Source organism: Temnothorax curvispinosus, unplaced genomic scaffold (assembly GCF_003070985.1).
Source record: "Temnothorax curvispinosus isolate PA1 unplaced genomic scaffold, ASM307098v1 QBEX01003826.1, whole genome shotgun sequence".
Lineage (NCBI taxonomy): Eukaryota > Metazoa > Arthropoda > Insecta > Hymenoptera > Formicidae > Temnothorax > Temnothorax curvispinosus.
In genome coordinates this window covers 143,430-165,630 of record NW_020213606.1, presented here as the reverse complement: position 1 = coordinate 165,630, position 22,201 = coordinate 143,430, and the positions used below count along the sequence as shown (strand labels likewise).

The 22,201-nt window shown below is 39.6% G+C and overlaps 2 protein-coding genes across 8 annotated transcripts; both read right to left on the bottom strand.

The window, feature by feature from the left end:
* Positions 1 to 281: 281 nt before the first annotated feature.
* LOC112452913 lies at positions 282 to 12,921 on the bottom strand. 5 transcript variants are annotated; one of them, XM_025013367.1, is made up of 20 exons: positions 12,713 to 12,921; positions 11,743 to 11,938; positions 11,421 to 11,479; positions 11,063 to 11,246; positions 10,800 to 10,972; positions 10,596 to 10,712; positions 10,141 to 10,266; positions 9,935 to 10,065; positions 9,472 to 9,833; positions 8,527 to 9,388; positions 8,122 to 8,434; positions 7,182 to 7,970; positions 5,792 to 6,679; positions 5,144 to 5,521; positions 4,894 to 4,994; positions 3,384 to 4,564; positions 2,778 to 3,093; positions 2,126 to 2,245; positions 1,913 to 2,038; positions 282 to 1,411 (listed from the first exon to the last, which is right to left on the bottom strand). In XM_025013367.1, the coding sequence occupies exons 2-20, from the start codon at positions 11,911 to 11,913 to the stop codon at positions 870 to 872; spliced, it is 6,939 nt and encodes a 2,312-aa protein (XP_024869135.1). In that variant the 5' UTR covers positions 11,914 to 11,938; positions 12,713 to 12,921; the 3' UTR covers positions 282 to 869. The 5 variants fall into 5 exon arrangements, with proteins under 5 accessions (XP_024869135.1, XP_024869133.1, XP_024869136.1 ...); XM_025013365.1 differs by having other exon boundaries at positions 7,182 to 7,988; positions 10,141 to 10,257; XM_025013368.1 differs by having other exon boundaries at positions 10,141 to 10,257.
* Positions 12,922 to 13,215: 294 nt separating this feature from the next.
* LOC112452916 (UTP--glucose-1-phosphate uridylyltransferase-like) lies at positions 13,216 to 21,835 on the bottom strand. Of its 3 annotated transcripts, XM_025013372.1 has the most exons (11): positions 21,692 to 21,835; positions 21,520 to 21,567; positions 15,877 to 16,113; positions 15,356 to 15,538; positions 15,033 to 15,238; positions 14,881 to 14,956; positions 14,660 to 14,806; positions 14,434 to 14,572; positions 14,179 to 14,316; positions 13,861 to 14,027; positions 13,550 to 13,762 (listed from the first exon to the last, which is right to left on the bottom strand). In XM_025013372.1, exons 1-11 carry the CDS (start codon positions 21,713 to 21,715, stop codon positions 13,550 to 13,552), a joined length of 1,578 nt encoding a protein of 525 aa, XP_024869140.1. In that variant the 5' UTR covers positions 21,716 to 21,835. The 3 variants fall into 3 exon arrangements, with proteins under 3 accessions (XP_024869138.1, XP_024869140.1, XP_024869141.1); XM_025013370.1 differs by lacking the exons at positions 21,520 to 21,567; positions 21,692 to 21,835 and adding an exon at positions 20,090 to 20,197 and having other exon boundaries at positions 13,216 to 13,762; XM_025013373.1 differs by lacking the exon at positions 21,520 to 21,567 and having other exon boundaries at positions 21,692 to 21,828.
* Between the last annotated feature and the right edge of the window lie 366 nt (positions 21,836 to 22,201).

Genomic DNA, 22,201 nt, shown 5'->3' with positions numbered 1-22,201 from the left:
ATATATATATATATATATATATATATATATATATATATATATATATGATGTATAGATGTCTAAAATGAATATACATGGAATTTTAATAAACATTTCATCTCGTAATACAAAAAGGTAAAACGAACAAAAAAACATCATCTCAAAAGATCACATTGTAAATATCTCTTTCCAGTTAATGTAAGTATCAATAGATAAAAATCCATCAGATAAAAGTATTGCAAAGAGATGGCACGACAAATTGCTCTATTCCTTATGATTAAGATAATCAAAGTGGGAAGAAGTACGTTCTGAATGATTTATTTGATGGCATTTAACGTTCATCCGATCGGTAAATACATATTAATATTATATAACGACCCAGTTCCCCACACTTTCATATTATAAGATATAACAGAAGCATCCCTAAAAAGGACAGTATCGTACTACAAATTCAGTCTAATAGAAACGATGCAAAGAGCGCTTTTTTAAATTATAGGAATATAAAAACCACATAAACTATACAATAATAACTAATTGATCGAACATATATTATTTTATATTTATACATTATGTGTTTCTTATGTCTCTTTGCAGAACATAAGGAAATAATAGCACAATATAGAAAAGATTAAAATACAAATTGTAGTCCGTAGCAGTCTCGTGCTATTTATCGCTGTGATACAATTAGCCGAGATTGACAAGCGATTGCGATAAAAACCTATTACCGCCTCGCACATTGGCATATCCCTCCTTGCAATCTATCGAAAAGAAATTTGTTTGGGGGCGAACCACGATACTGTGTTACATCTTACGTGTATGACACATTCATTGCAAGCATTATAATACGAAGAGAACGTTTACTTTCATCTCCGTCTACTACGAGCGTAGAATCACTGCAGGATATTTAATTGTCCAGTGTTTGTCGCGTAAACCATCCCTTGACCCGGCTGCGGCGCCCATCTGATGCAATTTAGACTAAGATAATTCGAAACCTCCCGGTTACTTTGCAACAATTCCCGGATAAGCACCATGCTCTCCCTGTGACGTTTGATGTCCATGTCCAGCTCGTTTCTCATCCGAATGTCGCGGATCCGCCAGTCGCGAATATGTCTATAACTGTTGGCTGTAACATTATTTCGTCTTGGTATACTATTCGTAGAAACGTTATCATCGAGCATCTCATCGGAGGAATCGTATGTCAATTCCATGGTCGGATCTGTCGACGAAACATTCTTTTCGTCGTCGGGCTGCTTCTCCTGCAGCTTGTAAATCAGAGCCATCGGGAATGGTCTGGCAGGTACGTGAATCCTGCGTGCCAAACCTACCAAGAGATGTTGTTGCGTAGGTGATATCGAAACAGACACTACCGTTTGATCGATATTGGTCGAATAAATCTTTTCTCCCAGCGTTTCCCATTGCAGGCTGTAAATACCTAAACCGAAAAAGTAAATCGTATAGCTTTAGTCTTTCGACAATTTAAAACAATCGAGTTTTTACTTCATTCTATTTCTTTCAATTTCCATGCCTTTGTCAAGTAATGAAAAAATTTCATAGCAATGCACAAAGAAGAGGGTAAGTTCACATTATTTGTATATTGTTTTACTACCCCTTGTGGAAGAAAAGTTATCGTTTAAAAATATCCCCCTGCAAGATTATATTGGCGTAAAAAAGATGCGATACAAAAATAAGAAATTATCCCTTCAAGATAAAAAAAAGTGCTGAGAACACGCGCCCTGAGAAAGAATCGTTAATATATTTTGAGATATATATATATAGATATATATATACACACATATATATATATATATACACATATATACACATATATACACATATATACACATATATATATATATATACACATACATACATACATACATATATACATACATATTTCATGAATAATGGGGATCAACATGCATTCCTCGTTTACCTAATGTGGTCGTCACATTGATACGACCAGACTGCAAAAGCGTCGCCAGCAATTTTCCATCTGTAGATATGTCAATACTGGCATCGTTATGAATCTTACATTCAGGCACCACGACGTTTTTCTCAGCTGAAAAATCGTATCAGGATATATAAGCATACGCAGAAAAAGAGTATGTTTATGGTTAATAATTTGTATTTGACATTTTATACTAACAGTCCGTAATGTCAGGTATGTCACCATTGGAGAAATCCCATGCTTGAACGCGATAACTCTGAATTTCCAACGCTGGATTGAATGGTATACCCACAGGTATATGATGTTCTGAGAAATTATCTGATTTTTACATCTTCACATGTAGTGTATATGCATGTACACACATTCGAAAATAAATTTTGTATTTAAATGCTATATAGAAAATGATCGATTATTGGTGGCAATTTTATACAAAAAACTACGTGGAAAAAAAAGATGGTAAATCTTTTTGAGGTTTTGTTCTTGAGAAAATCGCAATTGTTAATAACGTATCTTATTATTTTGGAACTTGCATAATTTTCACTAACATAAATTATTCAACGTTATTGAAGTACAATTTGAAAAATTCGACATTTCAAGAACAATAGGAAGTATTTAAAGTTATCGAACAAATATCATTCATCTTATTTATACAGTAAGATAATAAATTTATATTATTTCTTTTTAAACTAAATATTATATTTATGTTCGTACTTGAATAACTGCTGTTGAAATAAATTCATCAATTTTGAGAATCAGTACCTCTCGATTGTACCACCAGTAGAAGACCATTCTGTATGTCGTAATATGTGTATTAACTGTATGTATTTAAAAATTTGAAAATAAGTGGTACCAAAGTCCCAATAATAATCGTTTTCGTCATTTCCTGGATCCTGTCCTCCTCCTCCTCCTCCTCCTGCTCCTCCTCTTCCTCCTCCTCCTGTTCCACCACTTCCACTTCCTCCTCCTCCTCCTGCTGCTCCTGCTCCTCCTGTTCCTGATCCTGCTCCTCCTCCTCCTCCACTTCCTCCATCATCACCACCGCCATTACTGGGATTGGCACCCCCTCCAATTCGTGATCCTGTATTAGTCACGAATTCAGTGTAACGGGGTATCCAGGTGGGCCCAACTCGATTGCGCCACAATGTCAGGAATGTTGGAGTAAACACCTAATACAAAAATTAATAATGATCAAAAAAGATTTAGCCTTCAAATAAGCAACGATCGAACCTATTATTTATCAATTTAAAGATCGGAGAAACAAGAAGTGATTCATAAATAGAAGTCAAAAATTATTTGTAAAATATAAATTTTTGCAAGGATTAAGTACAAAATAAGTGCTCTAAATAAAATCATAAGAATAATTGAAAATTCACGGAATGATTCACCATGATTAGTCGTCAGATGATAATCGACTCAGTTTTATAAAAAACGCAATGTCTCAAAATTTATACTATACCGAGGTTCTAGTATTGTTCGATTGTCCAGCCCAACTTGGTCCAGGCTGATCTGTGGACTCGTTTGTCCGATCGTTGTTCCTGTTAGTGGCGTTGTAAAGGAAATTATTGATCAAGAACGGCGGAGGCGTATGTGGCGGAGTTGGCGGCGTGTTCTGCCTTCTTCGCGGATTACCGGAAAGATTGTCCAAGTCATTAACGGGCACGTTGTTCACCTGTAGCTCAGGAACGTTAAATTCTCGTCGGAGAGACGCGCCCTCCCTGTTGTGGGGGAATCTGCGATTGTTATTCGGATCGGAATTGCCGTATCTGTGCAAAGGACGCTCGAGCAATGACGAGCATGCGCCCCGCGCATATTGGCGAGCCCAACGGGTTCTCTGATGTGACGGTCTGCCGCTTTGTTCATCTCCCGATGAAGTGTAAGAAATGTAGTTCCTCCAGCTCTCGCTGGCACGCGTACTGGAGTCAATCTCTTGCGGACCCCTCGATTCGTTGATGCGTCTCACCGCCGGCTCGGATACCGTAGCATTTCTGTAATTCCGCCTGTAGCTCTCATTCGAGTTTCGCGACTCGTTTGCAGCGTCTATTGTACGATTCTCAACTCCCGCCCTGACATCGGCACGTTCGTCGTTGTCGATCGAACTGCTACTTTGGATTCTCTCCACAATACTCTGCACCTCTGCCGACAGGGCGTTTTCAGAAGTTGACTGGCGATTATCTTCGTTTTGTGCATTATCGTCATAATTATTATCGTCACCGTTATCGTTAGGTCTAGCTGTCGCTGGATCGTTGGTTTGATTTTCGGATGCATTATTACCGTTTTGAGTTCCTTGTCGATGACGAAACAGCCGCCTTAATTGTTGCGCCATAAGGCGATAACGTCTATTCCCGTGTACTGAAAGAAGCTCTTCCGCATTTGGCATCTCGTCACGATTCCTCGGAAATCTCTCTCTGTCGGCGCTTCGTCTTGGCGCGTTATCGCTCGCGCGATGCAAACTTTCCGTTTGCAGACTATTGTCAACGCTATTATTACCGCGCGTGTCGCTTCTGTTTTGGTTGTTAACTGATAAATCAGAAGTGAAAGGTCCGTATTGACTAGATTCCAGCTCTCTTCTTGTTATTACCAGCTGTGCTAACAATAAGTCTGTTAGCTCCAGTGCCAGATGTAACAATACGTACAATTCTGAAAAGAAAGAAAAACATAAATCGATATAAATTAACAATTAAGAGATACACAATTTAGAGAATGTAGAAAACATGGGATTACTTTATATAAACATTCATGTTTTCAAGAAAATCAAATATGTCAATTTCAGATACTTTTTCCTTTTTTAAAATTGACGAGTAATATTAACTTCTCAATATTCAGAATTAATACTTTTGAAGATGACACTGCATGTAAAAAAATTTTATCTTGCGTTTCAGGGTTACTTTTTCATGTAGAATCATTACTTTTCCAATTATATTACATTTCAATAATTTATAATCTTACATAAAACACGATAAACTTACTGTACATCTGTTCATAGAGAACATTGCTTTGGGAACCGTTTCCTGATCTCGTTACTTCGAAGAATTGGATCAGAGATCGCACCATCAAGCCGAGGACTTGTCTGAAATAATATTAATTGGTCCGAATATATTACTAATTATTCGCATAACAAAAATTCTTGGAAATAATGTATACTTGCTCAATATCTTAATTTCGTTATAATATTTTAATGTTAATATGTTATATTATAGAATGTGTTGTCCTGCCTACCTAGCTCTTAATCTTGTAGCTTCGCGAATCTCTTCCATTTCCCGATTATCATTCTCTCTATTAGTTTCCGATTGGCGATTATTACCATTCAACCTTCTATTGCTGTTCCGAGCTAAGGCCCTCTGCTGTCGGACTAGCAATTCCAGTCGTAGGATCATTTTTTGTAGATACTCAGATGTATTCGAACCTCGCGTTCTATCCCGGATATCTATATCTACATCTAAATTGTCGTTATTACTGCTGTCATTATTTTGGGATGCATTTCTGCGTAAATGCCACGGTCTTCTGACATGTTCGCAATGACGAAATGGATTATTGGGAGCCTGAGACCTAGAGCTTTGTCTACCACGAAGCGATTTCAGCGACCATTTTAAACGTCTGAAAATTGAAATATATTAAACGGAATAACAATCTATTTTTAGAAAGACAATTACAATGTATTTAATATATTATTTTTTTTTTCAACTAATAAATTTGTGTAAAAAGATTTTTTCACATAAAAGTTACTTTACTTTTTTAAGTAATAATCTAACTATAAATTCAAAATATCACTTGTTTTCGTATCTTTACTAGTTAAATGCATACTTGTTTAATTAACACTTTTAAAACAAAACGCACTGTCTCTATAGAATATATGCACATAAATACCGGAGATATATCTTTTGTCTGGTATATCTCATAGGTTCAGATGATGATGTGGAAGGTGAAATCCTGGCCCTTTGATTCGTTGGATTTCGCTTAAAAGGAGAACTGATTTTACTATCGCCGTTCCTGCTACTGGTCGCGTCGCTGGTCGCGGGATAATTAATATTCGTATTCGATGCCTGGGTCGATCTGCTGGGACCGGCACGATCGAGACCGCTGACGAAACTCGAGATGCTGGGTAACGGTTCCGACTCGGTCGTTATCGCAGTGACCGCCGGTAAATTCGAATTAGCTCCGATATTCGACACGACGCTGGACATACTGGGCAACTGCACGTCACCGTCGGTCGTCAAACTAGAATACGTGTGGTCGTTCATCGCCCGCGCGTCGGTGACGCGAGAATCACAGTTTTGGCAGCGCGAGGTCAGCCGCGCGTACAAGCCGTCCAGCATCTCGTTCAATTTGAGACACTGCATCCGCCGTAATTCAGCGTCGCTCGGAAGCAGATTCGAAAGACTTATATTGCTCTCCTCGACATTACGGGTGCTGGACGTTGGCTCGTCCGCGTGAGTCCTCTCGAGGCCGGTAACTCCGCTCGATGTCGACGGCTGACTCTGATCGTATGATCTCGCGTCAGTACGATCGCCCTCGTTACTTTCCCTCTGATAGTTCTCCAAGAGCGCTTTCTTGAAATTCCTCGCCGATTCATTCGATGAATTTGTAGCCGACGTTGACGGACCAGGATTACCAGCCGCATTGTCTCTTTGCGTCTCTGCCTGATCGCCGTTCTGTCTCTCTACACGGACCGTCACATGCAATGATCGTATTTGTCGTTGTAGATCCTCCCACATTTTGCGCACTTGACACAGCTGGACTATTTCTAAGCGTGCTCTGTTAAGAAATTGAGAAAATTGTTATTTTTTTATTGACACAGGAACCAAAAGAAGCAATACAAAATATTGTAATTCATTTTCTAATGTTGCTTTAACAGTATAGTATTGTATATACTTAATATATACTTAATATATATATATATATATATATACATATAATCTACAATCTACGTAATCTCGTGTTTATTTATTTTATTTCCATTTCAAATGCTAAACAAAAAACTTTCGAAAAGTTATTGCGTTCAAATAAATTCCCGAAAAGTTACAATTCTTGCAGTTTACAATATCGATTAATATTGAATTTTTTAATCAACATTGTATCAAATCTATGCAAAATTTAATCAAAAAACATTTCATCTCTAAATTATTACATTAATTGTAATAAATTCATGATACATATACATACATTAATCATAAAAAATATTAAATTTACATTTTTAAAATATAATTCGAGTTATATAATAGTAGTCATGTAAAATCCCATCATATCGTCAACTTACCGACACAAGCGATGCATGTTGTCGATATGACGACTGAGCAACTGAATCCCTTGTCGAACTCCCAGTGAACTCTCTCTTGGATCTATATTGTCAGCACCGAGCATTATCGGATCTATAATGTAGTCGATATCCGGGTCATCTGCGTTTCGTTGCTCCTGATTCTGTTGTTGTTGTTGTTGTTGCCTGTCGCTCGTTGTCGATCTGCCCTCGCGGTTAGTTACATTAGCGATTCTCGTTGCAACGGGATCGTTAACCGTTCTTGACAATTCCGCAAATCCCGCTAATGTCGCGCGCATTGTGCCCGAATCAGACGTCTGCGATTGAAGGGGAGTACTATCGGAGTTGTTGGTATTGGGTGTTTGATTTTGTTCTACCCTTTGGGATTGATTTTCTCGTAAACTTCTAAACGGGAACAACGGTGGTTGCTCGTAACGAGTAGGATTCGCAGACACAGGTGATAACTGATTCCTTTGCTCTCTGTTATCGTTAATATTTTGTTCTGCGTCTTCCGAAAGGGGCCTCGGTAAAGTTTGTTCGTTCGGTGAGTCGTTGGTATACTCCGAGTTTCTGCTAGAAGTATCCAATTGTATCCATCGACTAGTCCACCGACGAGAGTTCGAGTTGGTGTTGGAGTTCGTATCATCCAAATTTGAATCTGAATTACTGTTTTCCTCGAGCAGCCAATATCCATTCTCCGAGTCGTCTAATAATACTTGTTGGGTAGTATTATTGTTTTCCATCCGGTCCGCATGCAAATTTCGAAGGATTTGCAGAACATCTATCACTCTCCTGAGTAAAGGTGAATTTCTAAATGTTAAAAATTTCAAATATATGACATCTTCAAAAAGTGTACATAAAATATATGATGGAAAAAAATCTCAACAAAATATATTAAAACTTAAAACTTAAAAATAAAAAAGATTCAATGAAGTATACTCACCCTTGTCTGCGACTGAGTTCTTGAGATCTTATTTCTTGCATATTTCGCGTAATCCTTGATGTTCTATTATCTTGGTTGTTATCTTCGTTTAATTCGTTATTTAAACTGTCAAGTAAATTGTTCCTATCTGTTTCGTCTAATCTGGGAGAACTAGTTGTCGCTTCTTGATTTTGCGAGCTGCTCGCTCGTTGCGCGACGGGTTTGGGGACATTTGGTTGAAACGCTGAGTGAGTTGAAACTGTAAAGTTAGATGCGCCATTACGGGATGTCGATGCTCGCGAATAACCTTCATCACTCGAAGATGAGGTGTCTTCTAGAATAACAGAATATAGATTTTAAGTCAACAATAGTAATCTTATTTTTCTATTTTATATACTTGCAGTTCTGTTCAAGTAGAAATATTACCAATATAGGATAACGGCATTGGTATGGAAAACTCAATAGGCCCCAATTTACGCTTTCGCCGCCTCGGCGGTTCGTCCTCCGTGTTCAAGGCATCAAATCGTCTTCTCGTTGCCCTCCCAGTACTTCTTGATGAAGTACCAGCGTTTTCACTATTATTGGCATTGGCATCGGACCACATCGTGCCACGCTCTTCGTTCTCACCGGCGTAACTTGTGCTAGGAAACACATTGGATTCCAAATCGCGCAGTCTCGAAGACAGCATTGATGATGCGGAACTAGTGCTGGGAACTTGTCCGTCATTCGGAGTAAGAGCTCTCCATTCGGCCTCGGTTAAATTCACCTGCGAAGGGTCGGTCGCGATATGCCGATTTCGCGGCAGAATACCATACATGGTGAATTCATCTCGCAACCGCTCGATCCTAGAACTCGTGTTAGTAAATTGCGCCTCCATATTGTTAAGCGCTTCGATCTCGTCGTTCAGAGCATTTCGAAGCAGCTGAAGGCGAGAGTTACGGTTGTTAGAATGCTCGAATAAAGTCGCGGTCTGCCGCTGTAGCCTTTCCCGCAATTTCTGCAATCGCACCAAGCACGAGCTATTATTCTCGGCGGCGGCGTTCAGAGCCTCTCTCAAATTCTGAAGAGTAGTCCCAATCTCCTCTTGCTCGGAACGTTCCATCAATAATCGCTGACATCGTTGCAACCTTTCCAGATTCGTGTTATTCGCTTGCGCGCTGGAATTCAATTCGTTCCTTAATCTTCGTATAGATGATTCAGTCGCCGCCGATTCGTTTCTATTACTAGACTCCTCAAGATTAGAGGATAACGCTTCCGGCATATCCATGGGGTCAGTGCCACGGTCGATCTTCAAAGAAAATCAACATATTCTTTACACACGCTTGATAAAAGGGAAAAAATTCTAGTGAGATTGCAACATATATAGCTCACAGTATCTCTATTTCTGGAAACGTCGAAGTAACGTCTTACGAGCGTCACATATTGATCGACGAGATCTCTGTAACATAGATTTATTCTTCTTTCCGGATCTTGAGAATTGCTCCCGCGCAACCTTTCGTCCACGCCGAACCACACGTTGTTCAATCGCTGGTTAAACTCGTCCCTGGGACGAGAGTCGTTTATGGCGCTAGATTCTCGATCGCGCCTCCTCACGGAGCTCGGCAAATCATCGTCGTTGCTGTCGTCCGCCGATCTGTTCTCGGCATTGTCCGTGTTCGCTGGATTGCCGGTCGGACGAAGTGGATTTCTCGTAATGCTTGGAGAAGATGTAGCCTCCCTAGTTTGATTCAGTTCTACATCGTAAGGCATAAAACTATTACGATGAATCTCGATTGTTACAAATGGAGTTGCATTAGTTCACAGTATCCGTAATTGACACGATAGTATAATGTACCTTCGGACAGATTTCGTCGCCGATGAAACCGCGTTTCCTCTTGCCGCACGCTGTTTCTAAACTGTTGGTGATAATTGGCAAATCGTGAGAAACTGGACATTTCATGGCCTCTGCGCATAAACAGATACGCACTGAAAAAATTTATATTCAAATTTCGCAAATTTCCCGATGAATTTCGATGATTTTGCATTGTATAATTTAAATACCGAGAAGGTCTGTCTACAGTGTGACTGTCTGCCGATCCTCTTCCGTAAAAAGAGCCATGGTTCCACAAGTGAAAAGGCGAAAGTTCGATATCTGGGAAATTTTCTCGTGGCTGATACCTAAAGTTCCTAATTTTTTCAAGATTAGTTAAAATACAAAGTTATTTGGAATGACGCACATATAACAAAGGAATAAGTAAAAGATACAGATTTTTTGATAAAAAGAAATACAATTCAAAACTGAGATATTCAATTTTACCTATTTGTTTGTAAAAATAATTATAAATAAAAAATAAGATTATTAATAGATTTATAATAAATATTTCATTGTTTTTGTATTCCAAAATTCAAACTTTTTATTTAAAATTGTGAAAAATATCCAGATGTTAATGACAAACAGATCCATATCTAAAATTTATTTATACGCGCAATATTCACGTCATAGTGTTTTTACTTACATCAAACTAGTTCTAAGTAATTGTCCCACGGGAGCCCGATCCCATTGTGATTGTACTTGCGGCGTATTTGCAATGCCTGTGATTAGTTTTCTTCCTAAACTGTCAAAAGCTACATATCTGTAATTTTTACAACGTAAGATATAGTTTCTCGTAACATTTTTTTCCGTATATCATAGTCTATGATGCAATTTCTTTTAAAATTACCTCACTTTTTCTTTGTCAGTCTTTGTAGCAGTTACAGCAAACGGTTGAGACTTACTCCAGTCCCAGAAGTGAATTTCATTATATGTGGCTATAACTAACAATCTTTCAAAGGGATGGAACGCGAGTGAAGCGATAACGGTATGGCTGTCAGCATTCCAAATTTCGCTACCACCCTACACGGACAAATTTGCGTTGTGAGTCATCAAACGCATTGCCGTTTCATGCCGAAGTAAATTATATATAATTCCAAAAATTGTACTCACACTTAAATCCCACACGCGAACTTGACCTCCTAAGCAACCGGACGCTAAGATCTGACTGGAGGACGGGTGAAAAGCTATGCACCAGGGAGTACGTGGGTGTCCGGACAAAGTTCTAATATTCTTTCCCGTTGTAATTTCTGTGATATAAACATTGTGATTCCCATGTGTAGATGCTACCATGGTCCTGAAATTATTGTTTCATAAATCTGTAATTTCCTCTAATGTTCTCCATTGCATTATTATAAATAAAAGTAGCTACTGTGCGCATGTTACTTCGTTCTTTAACTTATTAGCATTACCTACTTTCTAGTAATCACACAACAAAATATATTATTATATTTTGCCCATTGCATCTTACCCATCAGGACTGAAAACCATTAGGAAAGTGGCTCTAGGAACACCAGGTAATTCACATTTCTGCAAATAAACAGACAACACTTAGTATGTTACTTTGCTGTAACATATGTAGCAATAAATATGTATCATTATTAACTCAGCCATTAGAAACTGATGAAGTTGGAGAACAAAAGTCGTTGTAGAAGGCTATTTTATCAGGCATTTATCGTTGTACTACATCTACTTGGGCCTTCACAAATTAGAGATACAGACACACGAAAAACACTGAAGTTACACAAGTTGTATTATACAGCTATTAGATGGTCGGATATAGAAGTATATACCAATTCCTTGTGGTCCCTCAGGACAAAGTTTGCTTCAGCTATGGGCTCCAATTCGCGCGTACTGGTCTTATGCGTCGTGCGTAACCCAAAATCCCTCAGCATCAAATTGCGCAGTATATTGTGCGACTTGCTGCGGTGGAGCAACTCCGGTCTTTTCTTGACTTTCCCCATTTAGCTGAATGTCCTTGCAACACCTCTAAATAAATTGCAAAATATATTACGGCATATAAATACAGCCCTAAGAATATATATATATTTTTTAAGAAAATAAAAGCACTCTTCTGATATACCATAAGTAACTCGTTTGACAAATTTAAATATTTCCTATTACCAGTTCTACTTTGTTTTTCTATCATTATCTATCTTTCCTCATTTTTTTTCTTTGCTATATATTTTCTTATATTTTGTTATCAAGCTTTTTACAGTTTCTATGCCTCAAAATATATAAAATACATGTGTATATTATATATATAAATAAAATTATATATGTACATATACATATATAAATTTATATTTTTCTGTCGTAATTCTCATTCGAGAAGGTCGAGAATAAGTGCATGTAGAAATACTTTCAATTTCGACAAACATCACGGGCCTACTGCTGTCTTGCTAGAGTAATCCGCATCAAAGATATATAATATATTGTTAAGGTAGGTTAAGCTCTCACAGAAGCGCCCATACCGATCCCAACCGAGAATCTCGACGAAGGGCAGCGCGACTACGCGAAAGGATTAGCGGACGCGGCGTTCGTAATTCGGACAGTATTGGCGATCTCTTTCTGGCGGCGTTCGCTCGCGGGGTTCGATCCACGTCGATAAGCTAATTACTGATGCGCTGGGTGGCCCGGAAATAGCAATGTCGTACGAGCCGAGACAAATTCCGAATTTGCGTCCCCTCCCTCTCCCTGAGTCTCTTTCTCGTTCCTCTCGGCCCCTTTTCGCACGGACGGACGGACGGCAATTCCGTTTACCTGCGAGAGTTATCGTTCCGCCAGGATGACGGGCATGGAAGAGAAGGATACGCCTCACTCCGCGTACACGACGAATGTAAATTTCCAATCGCGTATCCTATCGAAACACATCGTTGTCCTCCATTAGCTCGTTCGGACGTTCGGAGTATTGTGGACTATCGCGAGGCACTGCGGACCCTCGGGCCTCGAGCTCGTCGGTCACGATGTTTTTCGACTGATTAAATTCGTGGTGCATCGCTAGATGACACTAATCTTACGAGTGGCGCGGAGAGGGGGGAGAAAGAGAAAGAGAGAGAACTAGAGAGAATGTGTGTGTGTGTAAATAAAAATGCAATATTCTCATGGGAAAGCAAGAACATAATTTTAATCTTCTTCAATTAAATAATTTTAATTATTTTCTATTATTTTTAATTGATAGTACAATTTTTATTGGCGCAAATCGCCTATTTATTTAACATGTTTGATATATACTAGAGGGAGTTTTTCGTCAATAAACAAATAAATAAAATTTGAAAGTATTTATTTATTATAATAGAATATGCCTTGTAAGCTTCCATCGCGCCTACACAACAGTATATATTTTATACATTATAAATTTCTCTTTGATATCTCATAATTAAATTCTTATATAAGTTCTTATATACAATTAGGTAAAATAATTTTTGTAGAAATATATTTCCGGCCCTTTCTCCCTAAAATAACATTACGAATATATACAATTGAATCGCTTGACTAGTTAATTTAAGCTGGAACATGATTGCTGAAAACACAGACCCCTCATTCTTTCAGACATGTACGCGAGACGAATTAAAGCGGTCCTTTGCCTGCCGTTGTGACTTAGTGATCCAATATGCGTAGATTGCCTGATACAATTTTATTTTCTAAAACGGTTCCAGAAGGTAGATCTATACGTTCCCCGTGATTGGCGATTATAATGACGGTGCCTTTCAGCGTTACTCCTTTTCCGAAAGTGACATCGCCCGACACCGTCAAATGATCCAATTCGAGGAGATCTGGTATTGTCGGAAATCTGATGAGAAACTCTTTCACCTGTAAGAAAGGCAAAAGAGACTTAGACATCGCTATAATGCAGTTAAAGAGTTACATGAATTTTAACCAAGATTAAAATAAGAGTTAGTCTTACTGACTTTTGAAAAGTGATTGTCTCCTAATTTGATGAGAGGCGTTGTCGGGAACATCCTTTGAGGACTCATCACAAGAGATCCGTTGCGCAGTGTATATAAATTGCTCATTACGAGCATCAGATCAGAAGTCTTTTTCACCGGCAAGAATCTACTGCGCGGTACATTTATACCTGTAGCAAATAAATAAACATTTTTAATTAATCACAATCGTGTACAGAATTGATATAAAATAAAGCAGAATCCTTGAAGAGATAAAGAATTCAGATTAAAGAATAAAGAATTATTTTTATTAAAGCAGGACTGTTATCTCTTTAAACATACCAACACTTCCTTCGAATGATTTCATAGCGGCTCCTACAGCTGTTTCAAGTTGTATTATATTTAGGCCATTGGGAAAAGTTTTGTTGTTTACAATTATCTCCATATTCAACGCTTTTTGCTCAAGCACTCTCTCAATAGCTGTTAAAAAAAACGACATATGTTAAATACGGCTTTAATATTATATGGCATACATGATATTTATTTATTATATGGCATTTATTTATTATGTGGTATGACAAATTTAAATATACATACCACTAAGTTTAATCCAGAGGTTGTTAGTGTTGAAATACTTAAATGTCTTAATGGACTTAAAATCGTCGATATGATCCTTGGGAACTTGAGCTATTTCAAGGAGACGAAGTTTATCCTCGTATTTTATAAGTGTACCACCCTATAAAATAAAATATATGTATAATTAGGTCTGTCTCATAGCGCTATTCCAGACATATTCTCCAGACGTACTTCTCACGAAACGCACCTTGACATCCGCTCGCGTTTTGTCGGTTACTTCCATCACAAATTCAAGAGATGGTTCCGGCCTTTTACTCAACAACGACTTCAAGATTTTAATATCCACCGTAGCACCAAGATTATCTATGTTCGAGATAAAACAATATTCGCGGCCCTGGAAAGAATCAGAGTTTCTTTTAAGCGGATTGTTGCTATTATTTACGAACACCGAAAATGAAATCTCGTTACCTCACGAATGAATTTTTTAAGTAAACCAGAGTTTTGGAAACTCTCGTAGAAGTCTCCGTGGCCGGGTGGGTACCAGCTGTTAACAAATTATACATTATTTTGCATAAACGTTTAAAAAAATATTAATGGTGACTTTATGAGAACTGTCTTACGCTTCTATATCCTCATCGATTTGACAGTGCTTAGCGATCGGGAGGAGGGAATCCCTGTTTATGCGCGGATAACAGCTCTGATTAAAAGTGTAAATATCTATATCGATTCCTTTGTACTTCCTAATTATCCGTTGCGTATCGTCGTCCGTGTTGAACGAGTTCATCAGTATGAGTGGCACGTTAGCGTTATACGTTTTATTTAGGTGCTGTTACAACAGAAATGCATTATCAATTATTATTTATTGTTATAGTCTTATAACTAATAAGTGACTATATATGTAAATGGTAAAAATAAACTGTTAGCTATGATTATTTTGCGATACCTCGATTTGTTGAACGGTAAGATCAAGAAACGTGAGTCCATTTCGCACAGCGATAACGGATTTCGGCCCGTGGCATCCCATGCTCGTTCCAAGACCACCGTTTAATTTGACAACAATCAACTTGTCCAGCAGCTCCTTCACCTCGTTCGTCTCCGGCGATGGCAAGGAGTTGTAATCCTTGACCTATGAAAAAAAAGATTTCGACTTAATTTGATTTTCCTAGTAGTTAATAGAATTCATTAATCAAAGCAGACTGACAAGATACGTCTCGGAAAATTTCTAGAAGATGGTTTTATAAAATCTCAATGTTTCTTCAATAAATCATCGTAATAATATCGATACAATTTAATTCATTATTAATCAATATAGAGTTTGTTAATTAAAACGGACTAAAGAGCTACACAGAAGTCACAGAACTACGGCTACACAGGATATCGTTTACATTTCTTCAAAGGAAGAAAAGGAGAGCGCTAGATCTCCTCGCGGCAGTTTTTCCGTCTACACGGTCGGGTTTCACTCACCGCATCTTCGGACAGCTTCTGAATGTGGTTCCACTCCAAGGACGGGCCCTCCTCCTGCAGAAATCGCTCGAACAGATGCTGGAATCCGGAGAACTGCCGGCCGATCATCGCCTTCTTGTCCTCGCGGGCGGTCGCCCCCAGCTTCTCGAGCTCGCGCTGCAGCTCATCCCGTGCATCTCTCTTCGTACGCTCGCGGAACGCCTGTGTATCTGAAGAGCTGCGTTGGTGACCGCGTGCCTGTGGAGTTTTCCTCCGAGGTATAGACTAGATCTTTTATTATTTTTTTTACCTATCCTTTTCGCGAAGTCTTCCGAGTCCGATCCGCTAAACTGCTCGCCGCAATTCGAGAGATCGCGCATGATTTTTCGAGACCGTAAAAAATCAATTACAAAAAAATAGAAAAGGAAAAAAAAGGAAAAAAAATAAATAAATCGTGTATATGCGTGCGATGACTCGGGGTGTCCGACCGCCGTCTCAAAAGTTTTCGTTTAAAATCTCCCGCGTCGGGGCAAAATTCCCATGTAGAAATGCAATCACGCAAAAATCGCCCGCAATCCGTAATCAACTGCGTCGCTAATGAGCGAAGACGAACTCCGTTTTTTTCTTTTTTTTCTTTTCTTTTTTTTTCTTTGACATGCGACGAATCATCGTGAATTTGTCTGTCTTGAAAAGCGACCAGCGATCGCGTCGTTCACGCCTAGGCCTAGGAGGTCTCTCGAGGGACGAAATGAATAGATAGTGAGAAAACTATTGGGAAAAAAAACAAGCAGTAAAATAAATTAACGCCGGGATAAATCGCGCACGATAACGATAACGAGTCTATAGCACTATTAAATTCGTAGTGTCAAATTACACTCAATTTGAGTCATTAAAAATTATTTCTATCGTCTATCACTGCCTCTACTCAATATGTCGTTAATTTAACTAAAACAATGTTTATTTATCTAAACTAATAGAATTAAAATAATACTGTTTGTGTTGAAATAATAAATTTTTACACACATGGTAGTTAAAAATAACAGAATGTCATTTAACTCAATGTAGATATTGATTTAAATTTTATCCTTTGATATTTTTAACAGTGAGAGGTGAAAATTATCACAAAAAATACGTAGGTGTCTCAAGACAGGACAGGAGGAAAGAAGAATTTCTTCCGACTCTTTTTCTCCGGATTAATTAAAATTAATCGCGCGATCTATCTTTCATTGTCTTTATGTCGCGGCTAGATATGTAAGTGGATATCTTCGACTAAGCGAGGTGCAGGCAAACGACGGTAGCAGCCAGTAGACCCTGAGGGTGAAGTCTCATGGAGCCAGCGTATATGGCGTACCGGTGTATGGCGTACAGAAGCTTGGCTAATCACAGGCTTTACGCACCTTTTCGTTACGCCAGCACAAACATCGGCTGTCCCATAGAGCGTATTTAAGCAGCGTAATGATTAATAAGCTAATCACAGTGTTGTACAAAGCTTATTTTCAAAATGGATGCTCAAGGGGTCTTGTGATTGGCTTATTGATCATTTCGCCGGCGTAAATACGTCCCATGGGACAGCCGATGAAATTTTCAGCGCAATTTTTAACACATACATTCATACATGAAGCAATATTCCATATGCGTGTACGTGGGTGTGTTATCATCGTAGCATAAACGCTTCAAAAACCAGCGTAACATCTGTGCTGGCGTAACAAAAACGAGCGTAAAGTCTGTGATTAGCCAAGCTTCTTCACCCTGACCCAGTGTCGCGATCGCGTTGATCTCGCTTGCCAAGCGATAATCTGAGATGACCCCTTCACCGGGGACTCTGTCTATTGTTAAGAAAAAAAAAAAAAAAAAAAGAAAATGAAAAATGAAGATAAAGAGAAGAACGATATATTTCATTTTACTTTGACTTAAAGTTCAGATGATATGCTCAGATTTAGTCTTTTCCCTCTTTTTTTCCCATTCTTTTCCCTGCGGATGAGTCGGACGTAAAATGCGCGGGATGTATAATATAATCGCCTATTTAAATATTTAACTTTCAAATGTGTGTGCCGCGATAGTAATACGCCACATAATCGTCGGATTTGCATTGAAGGTGCGTAAAGCTTTAGGACGCGAGAGAAAAGTTTCGCGGCTGGTTACCGTGACTTATATACCATAATGAGACATACGTGAAAATTATCGTGGAAAACATTTTTGGCGTGTTAAAAAAAATTAATCTACTTTTCATACATAGCGTCGAGGACCACTAAATTCATAATCGACGAAACAATAATCGATACTCGTACAACGCTGGCTTCCTCGCCCCCGCAGTTGACCCTTTTACGGCTACGCGATAAGATAATTTCGAGACACGGAGTCCACGTCGCATGAATTTTATCTTTCCGTTAAAATAACAGTCGTTAGTCGAGTTACACTCGCGGAATCGGGAGAGATTAGGAGATACGAGACCTGCCACGGGAAGAGAAGAATTTGGAACTGCTAATAATACGCGAACATAATTCAAACGCTGTTGTCACAAGTGTTTGTGATAACAGGTATTCGGAAGATTTAATCGGAACGCCAGACACTTAGAATCTACCTTTTGCGACACATATGTGATGATAAACTAAATCGCAGATAATTCTTGCGATTACTATTTCGGTTATCATCTCGCATCAGTTATCACAATGTCTTATGTGTAAAATAATTGTTGGATGACAGAGGAGAGAGAGAGAGATCAGAAAACTCAGCAAAACTTCGTCATTTCTTACGTAACGATGTAAACGTCAACGATGACAAGAGAAAAAGAGGAGTTTCTTAAGGTCGACTGAAGGTCACAGCGTGTTCTCTGACCGGGACATCATTTTATTTACATAAGTTGATTTTACTGATCTTCCCGCGCGGTAAAGTCGCCGCGGATACCGGCGCTTTACGAAATATCTCGTATTTACTATTTTGACACGTGGATATTCTGACAGAAAAAAGAAATACAAAACAAAGCGTGCGGAGCATTTCCGCGTCACGAGCTCTGTTCCCGTCGCCTTTCGATCTCTCAGAGAGAATCTTTTCGTTACGATCCACGAATGAGGGAATAATCGTCGTTTTCGAGAATTAAAGGAGATAAGTCGCACGGGTCGACGCGGGTTCGAGGGTTAAACGGCCAACGAGATCGGCCAACGACGATTACACCTCATTGTCAGCGTGACGCTGCGAGCCGGGTATCGCCTATCATTAGCTTACATAACGACAGATTAACACGCGTGCTCGTCCAAGGACACGCACAATTTTCATCTCGCAGCGAAGACAAGCTGTCGAGGTGTTATCCTGATCCCCGACGGACACGGGACGGAACGTCCTCCGGCGGGGATTTCACTCCGGGATTACTCCGGGCTGGGGAAAACGTCGATCGAGGCAACGACTTAATCGCATTAGGATTTCTAAAGATAGACGATTATCTCACGTGGGGGGATAAGGCACGAGAGAGTTTAAGGAAAATCGTCAACGTTACAACGTAAACAGGTGTACACCTCGCGGGCCGGCTTCTGCTAGGATCAAGGTCCCGCTTTAGATTCTCTCTCTAGCCGCGATAAGGAGAATTCGCGGCTCATTTATGCTTTATTCAACGATATCGCCCGCGAATGCCCATTGATAAGCGTATAGATACGTCAATGAACTACAATATCTATGTGTGAGTTTACGTTATGTAATATTCAGTTATTATGCGAATTAAATTATTAATTGAATATTACATAACGTAAACTCACGCCACAAGTAACTGCACTTGACTCTCATAGCCCACTTTTCCCTTCGTTAGTTTTAATATCGAGTGTCATTAAAGTTAATTAATCGAATAAATTTAATTGAACTAGAATATGTTTCGCAAGTTTTCCGACAGTTCGTAACGTTTTTTTGTGTGCCTGTGTCGATGTTTACTCCTCAAGCAACAGGACGGAGCGATTAGAAGCCGATAACGTTTTAATGAGCAGATCGTTAGACGCGACATTCTTTCCGCGACGAAACGCTCGGGGGTCCCTTGAATTTATTCGGGCGCGAAATTCTTTTCTGTAAAAAAAAGAACACTCAGAAATCCTTCGGATTTAATTCGAGGTCCTTTCCGCGAGGGAGGAAAACGCCTGGAGAATCCTTCAGATTCAATTCGAACGATTTCACCACGCTTGGAACTTGGAATCCCGGAGGGGCGACCGGTCAACGGGGGCCCGCGACGGTTATCACTTAGCTTCTTATCACTTACTTGCAACAAGTACTCCATGTGCGCCACTTTGTACACGAACGCGCGTAGCGGACGATCGGCGGCCGTGGAATGCGACTGCGGCATCGCGCGCGTGCGATCGGCGGCGCTCCACCAAACACGACGTGAATGCGTGGGGTATAACACGTGACGTGCGGAACGAGACCCGAGAAAGAACGCGGGACGTCTCTTTCGAACGCGGGTTTTCCTCGGGGATGAACGTGTGCGGAAACGACGCGGAACCCTAATCACGCCGGTAACGTATGTCGAGACGTCGAGGAAGTCGGCCTATTTATTGCATACGTTTGGCATTGACGAGAAATTATAAATTGTATTATTCCTCCCGCCTTCCTGCGACGTTCCTATTTGACTTCTTAAAACGCGAAACAAGTGTCACTTGGGCTTAAAACATATTTCATGAATTTGCAATAAATTATCAACCGGATATCGCGCGACTTGCAAAAATGCAAAAAGAGTCATATACATTATACATACGCGTCATTTTTCCTTCCACCTGTCAACCCGAAAGATACGGCGGATCTATTGATGAAATGGTACGTGCCTAATTATGCGAGTAATGCCAGTGATTATAAGCGCGAAGGCTGTCTGGAAAAAAAAAAAATATATATATATATATATATATATATATTCGTCTCGAATATAGTCCTTTCAACCAGCCGAATTGCTCCCAGCGAAATATTTGTGTGACCATAAAATTCGTCTTTCCTAATCTCTCTTCCTTTCCTACGAAAAATTAACAGATCTATTCATGTCGGGGAACAATATGGTACGTAATAGTTTGAACGTTTGAACAGTAAGGTAAACGTCCCAGTGGCCGGACACGTACCAGTGTTCGACCACGTTGGAGAAAAATATTTACTATTTATTTGAAGAATTAAAAATAAAAATAATAATTATTGTAAAAAAATCAATATTTAACGATTTATTGGAAAAAACTTCATTTTTATTTTTAATTGTTCAAATAAATAGCAAATATTTTTCTCCAATATGGTCGGACACTGGTACGTGTCCGGCCATTGGGACACGTTTATCTCACAGATATATCCCAGACAGCACGCATCTCCAAAAGCGGGACATAAGATGTCTAAAAGACATCTTTTTTTAGACGTCTTACGAAAAAGATGACTAAAAGACGTGTAAAAGACGTCTTATGTCCCGATTTTTAACATGATGTTGTCTGGGATAATATCTTAATTGATAAGTTAAGCATTTTGAAAACTAACGCTTTGACTTCTAGGGTCACCTCAAGAGTAACAGAAGCCGCCCGTTAAATGTCCAGCTAGAACGTGGAGCATAACCTCAACGCGAATCCGTGGCGAACACTTTTGACAATCGAGGGTGAAACCGAGAGAAACGAGGAAAACCGTAGGATTTCGTTTGATCGCTTGCAAAAATAAGATTCCAGTACTTACATGGCCATACGTCGGCTTCTCATCTTTTACAACCCTGTCGGCACTGTCCTTGACAAGTGAAAACAAAAGAGAGACGTGTGAAGAGGAGAGGTTCGCGCGCGACGTCGGGCAGGCTTAATTGGCGGACAAACACAGCAAAGGACGAGGCTCTAGAGAGCACGGGAGGATTTACCTTTCTGTCGTCGACTTGCAGCATCGTCGATCGAGATTGCGAGACGGTTGACCGTGCCCTTTAACGCCGCGGCGAAGGTCACGACAGGTCGCAACGGTGATCGAGATTCGTCGGAGCCTCGGGTGGAATCGCTCCCGAACTGGGATCGTACGCGGCCACCTAAACACCGTGAAAAATCTTTCGTTTAATTGCGAAACAATCCATATATTTTTACCTCGAACGTATAAAGATACTCTCGACCACGAAAATATGCCGGCTCGTGTGACGTGACGTGTCCTTGCGGTCGATAAGTGACGTTACAGGACACCGACTTTACCAACAACGGTGTTCGCTACCTGGCATTACGTCACGATCTATTCGCGGGCGAACGTATTCAAATTCAGTTTTAACATATCGCAAATTAATGCAAGTTGATACTGATTGATACAAATTTAAATTAAACCGGATTGAATGTAATGAAGAAGGAAAGCGAGGCGGCAAACTTCTTCTTCTTCTTCTCCTTCGGTTATT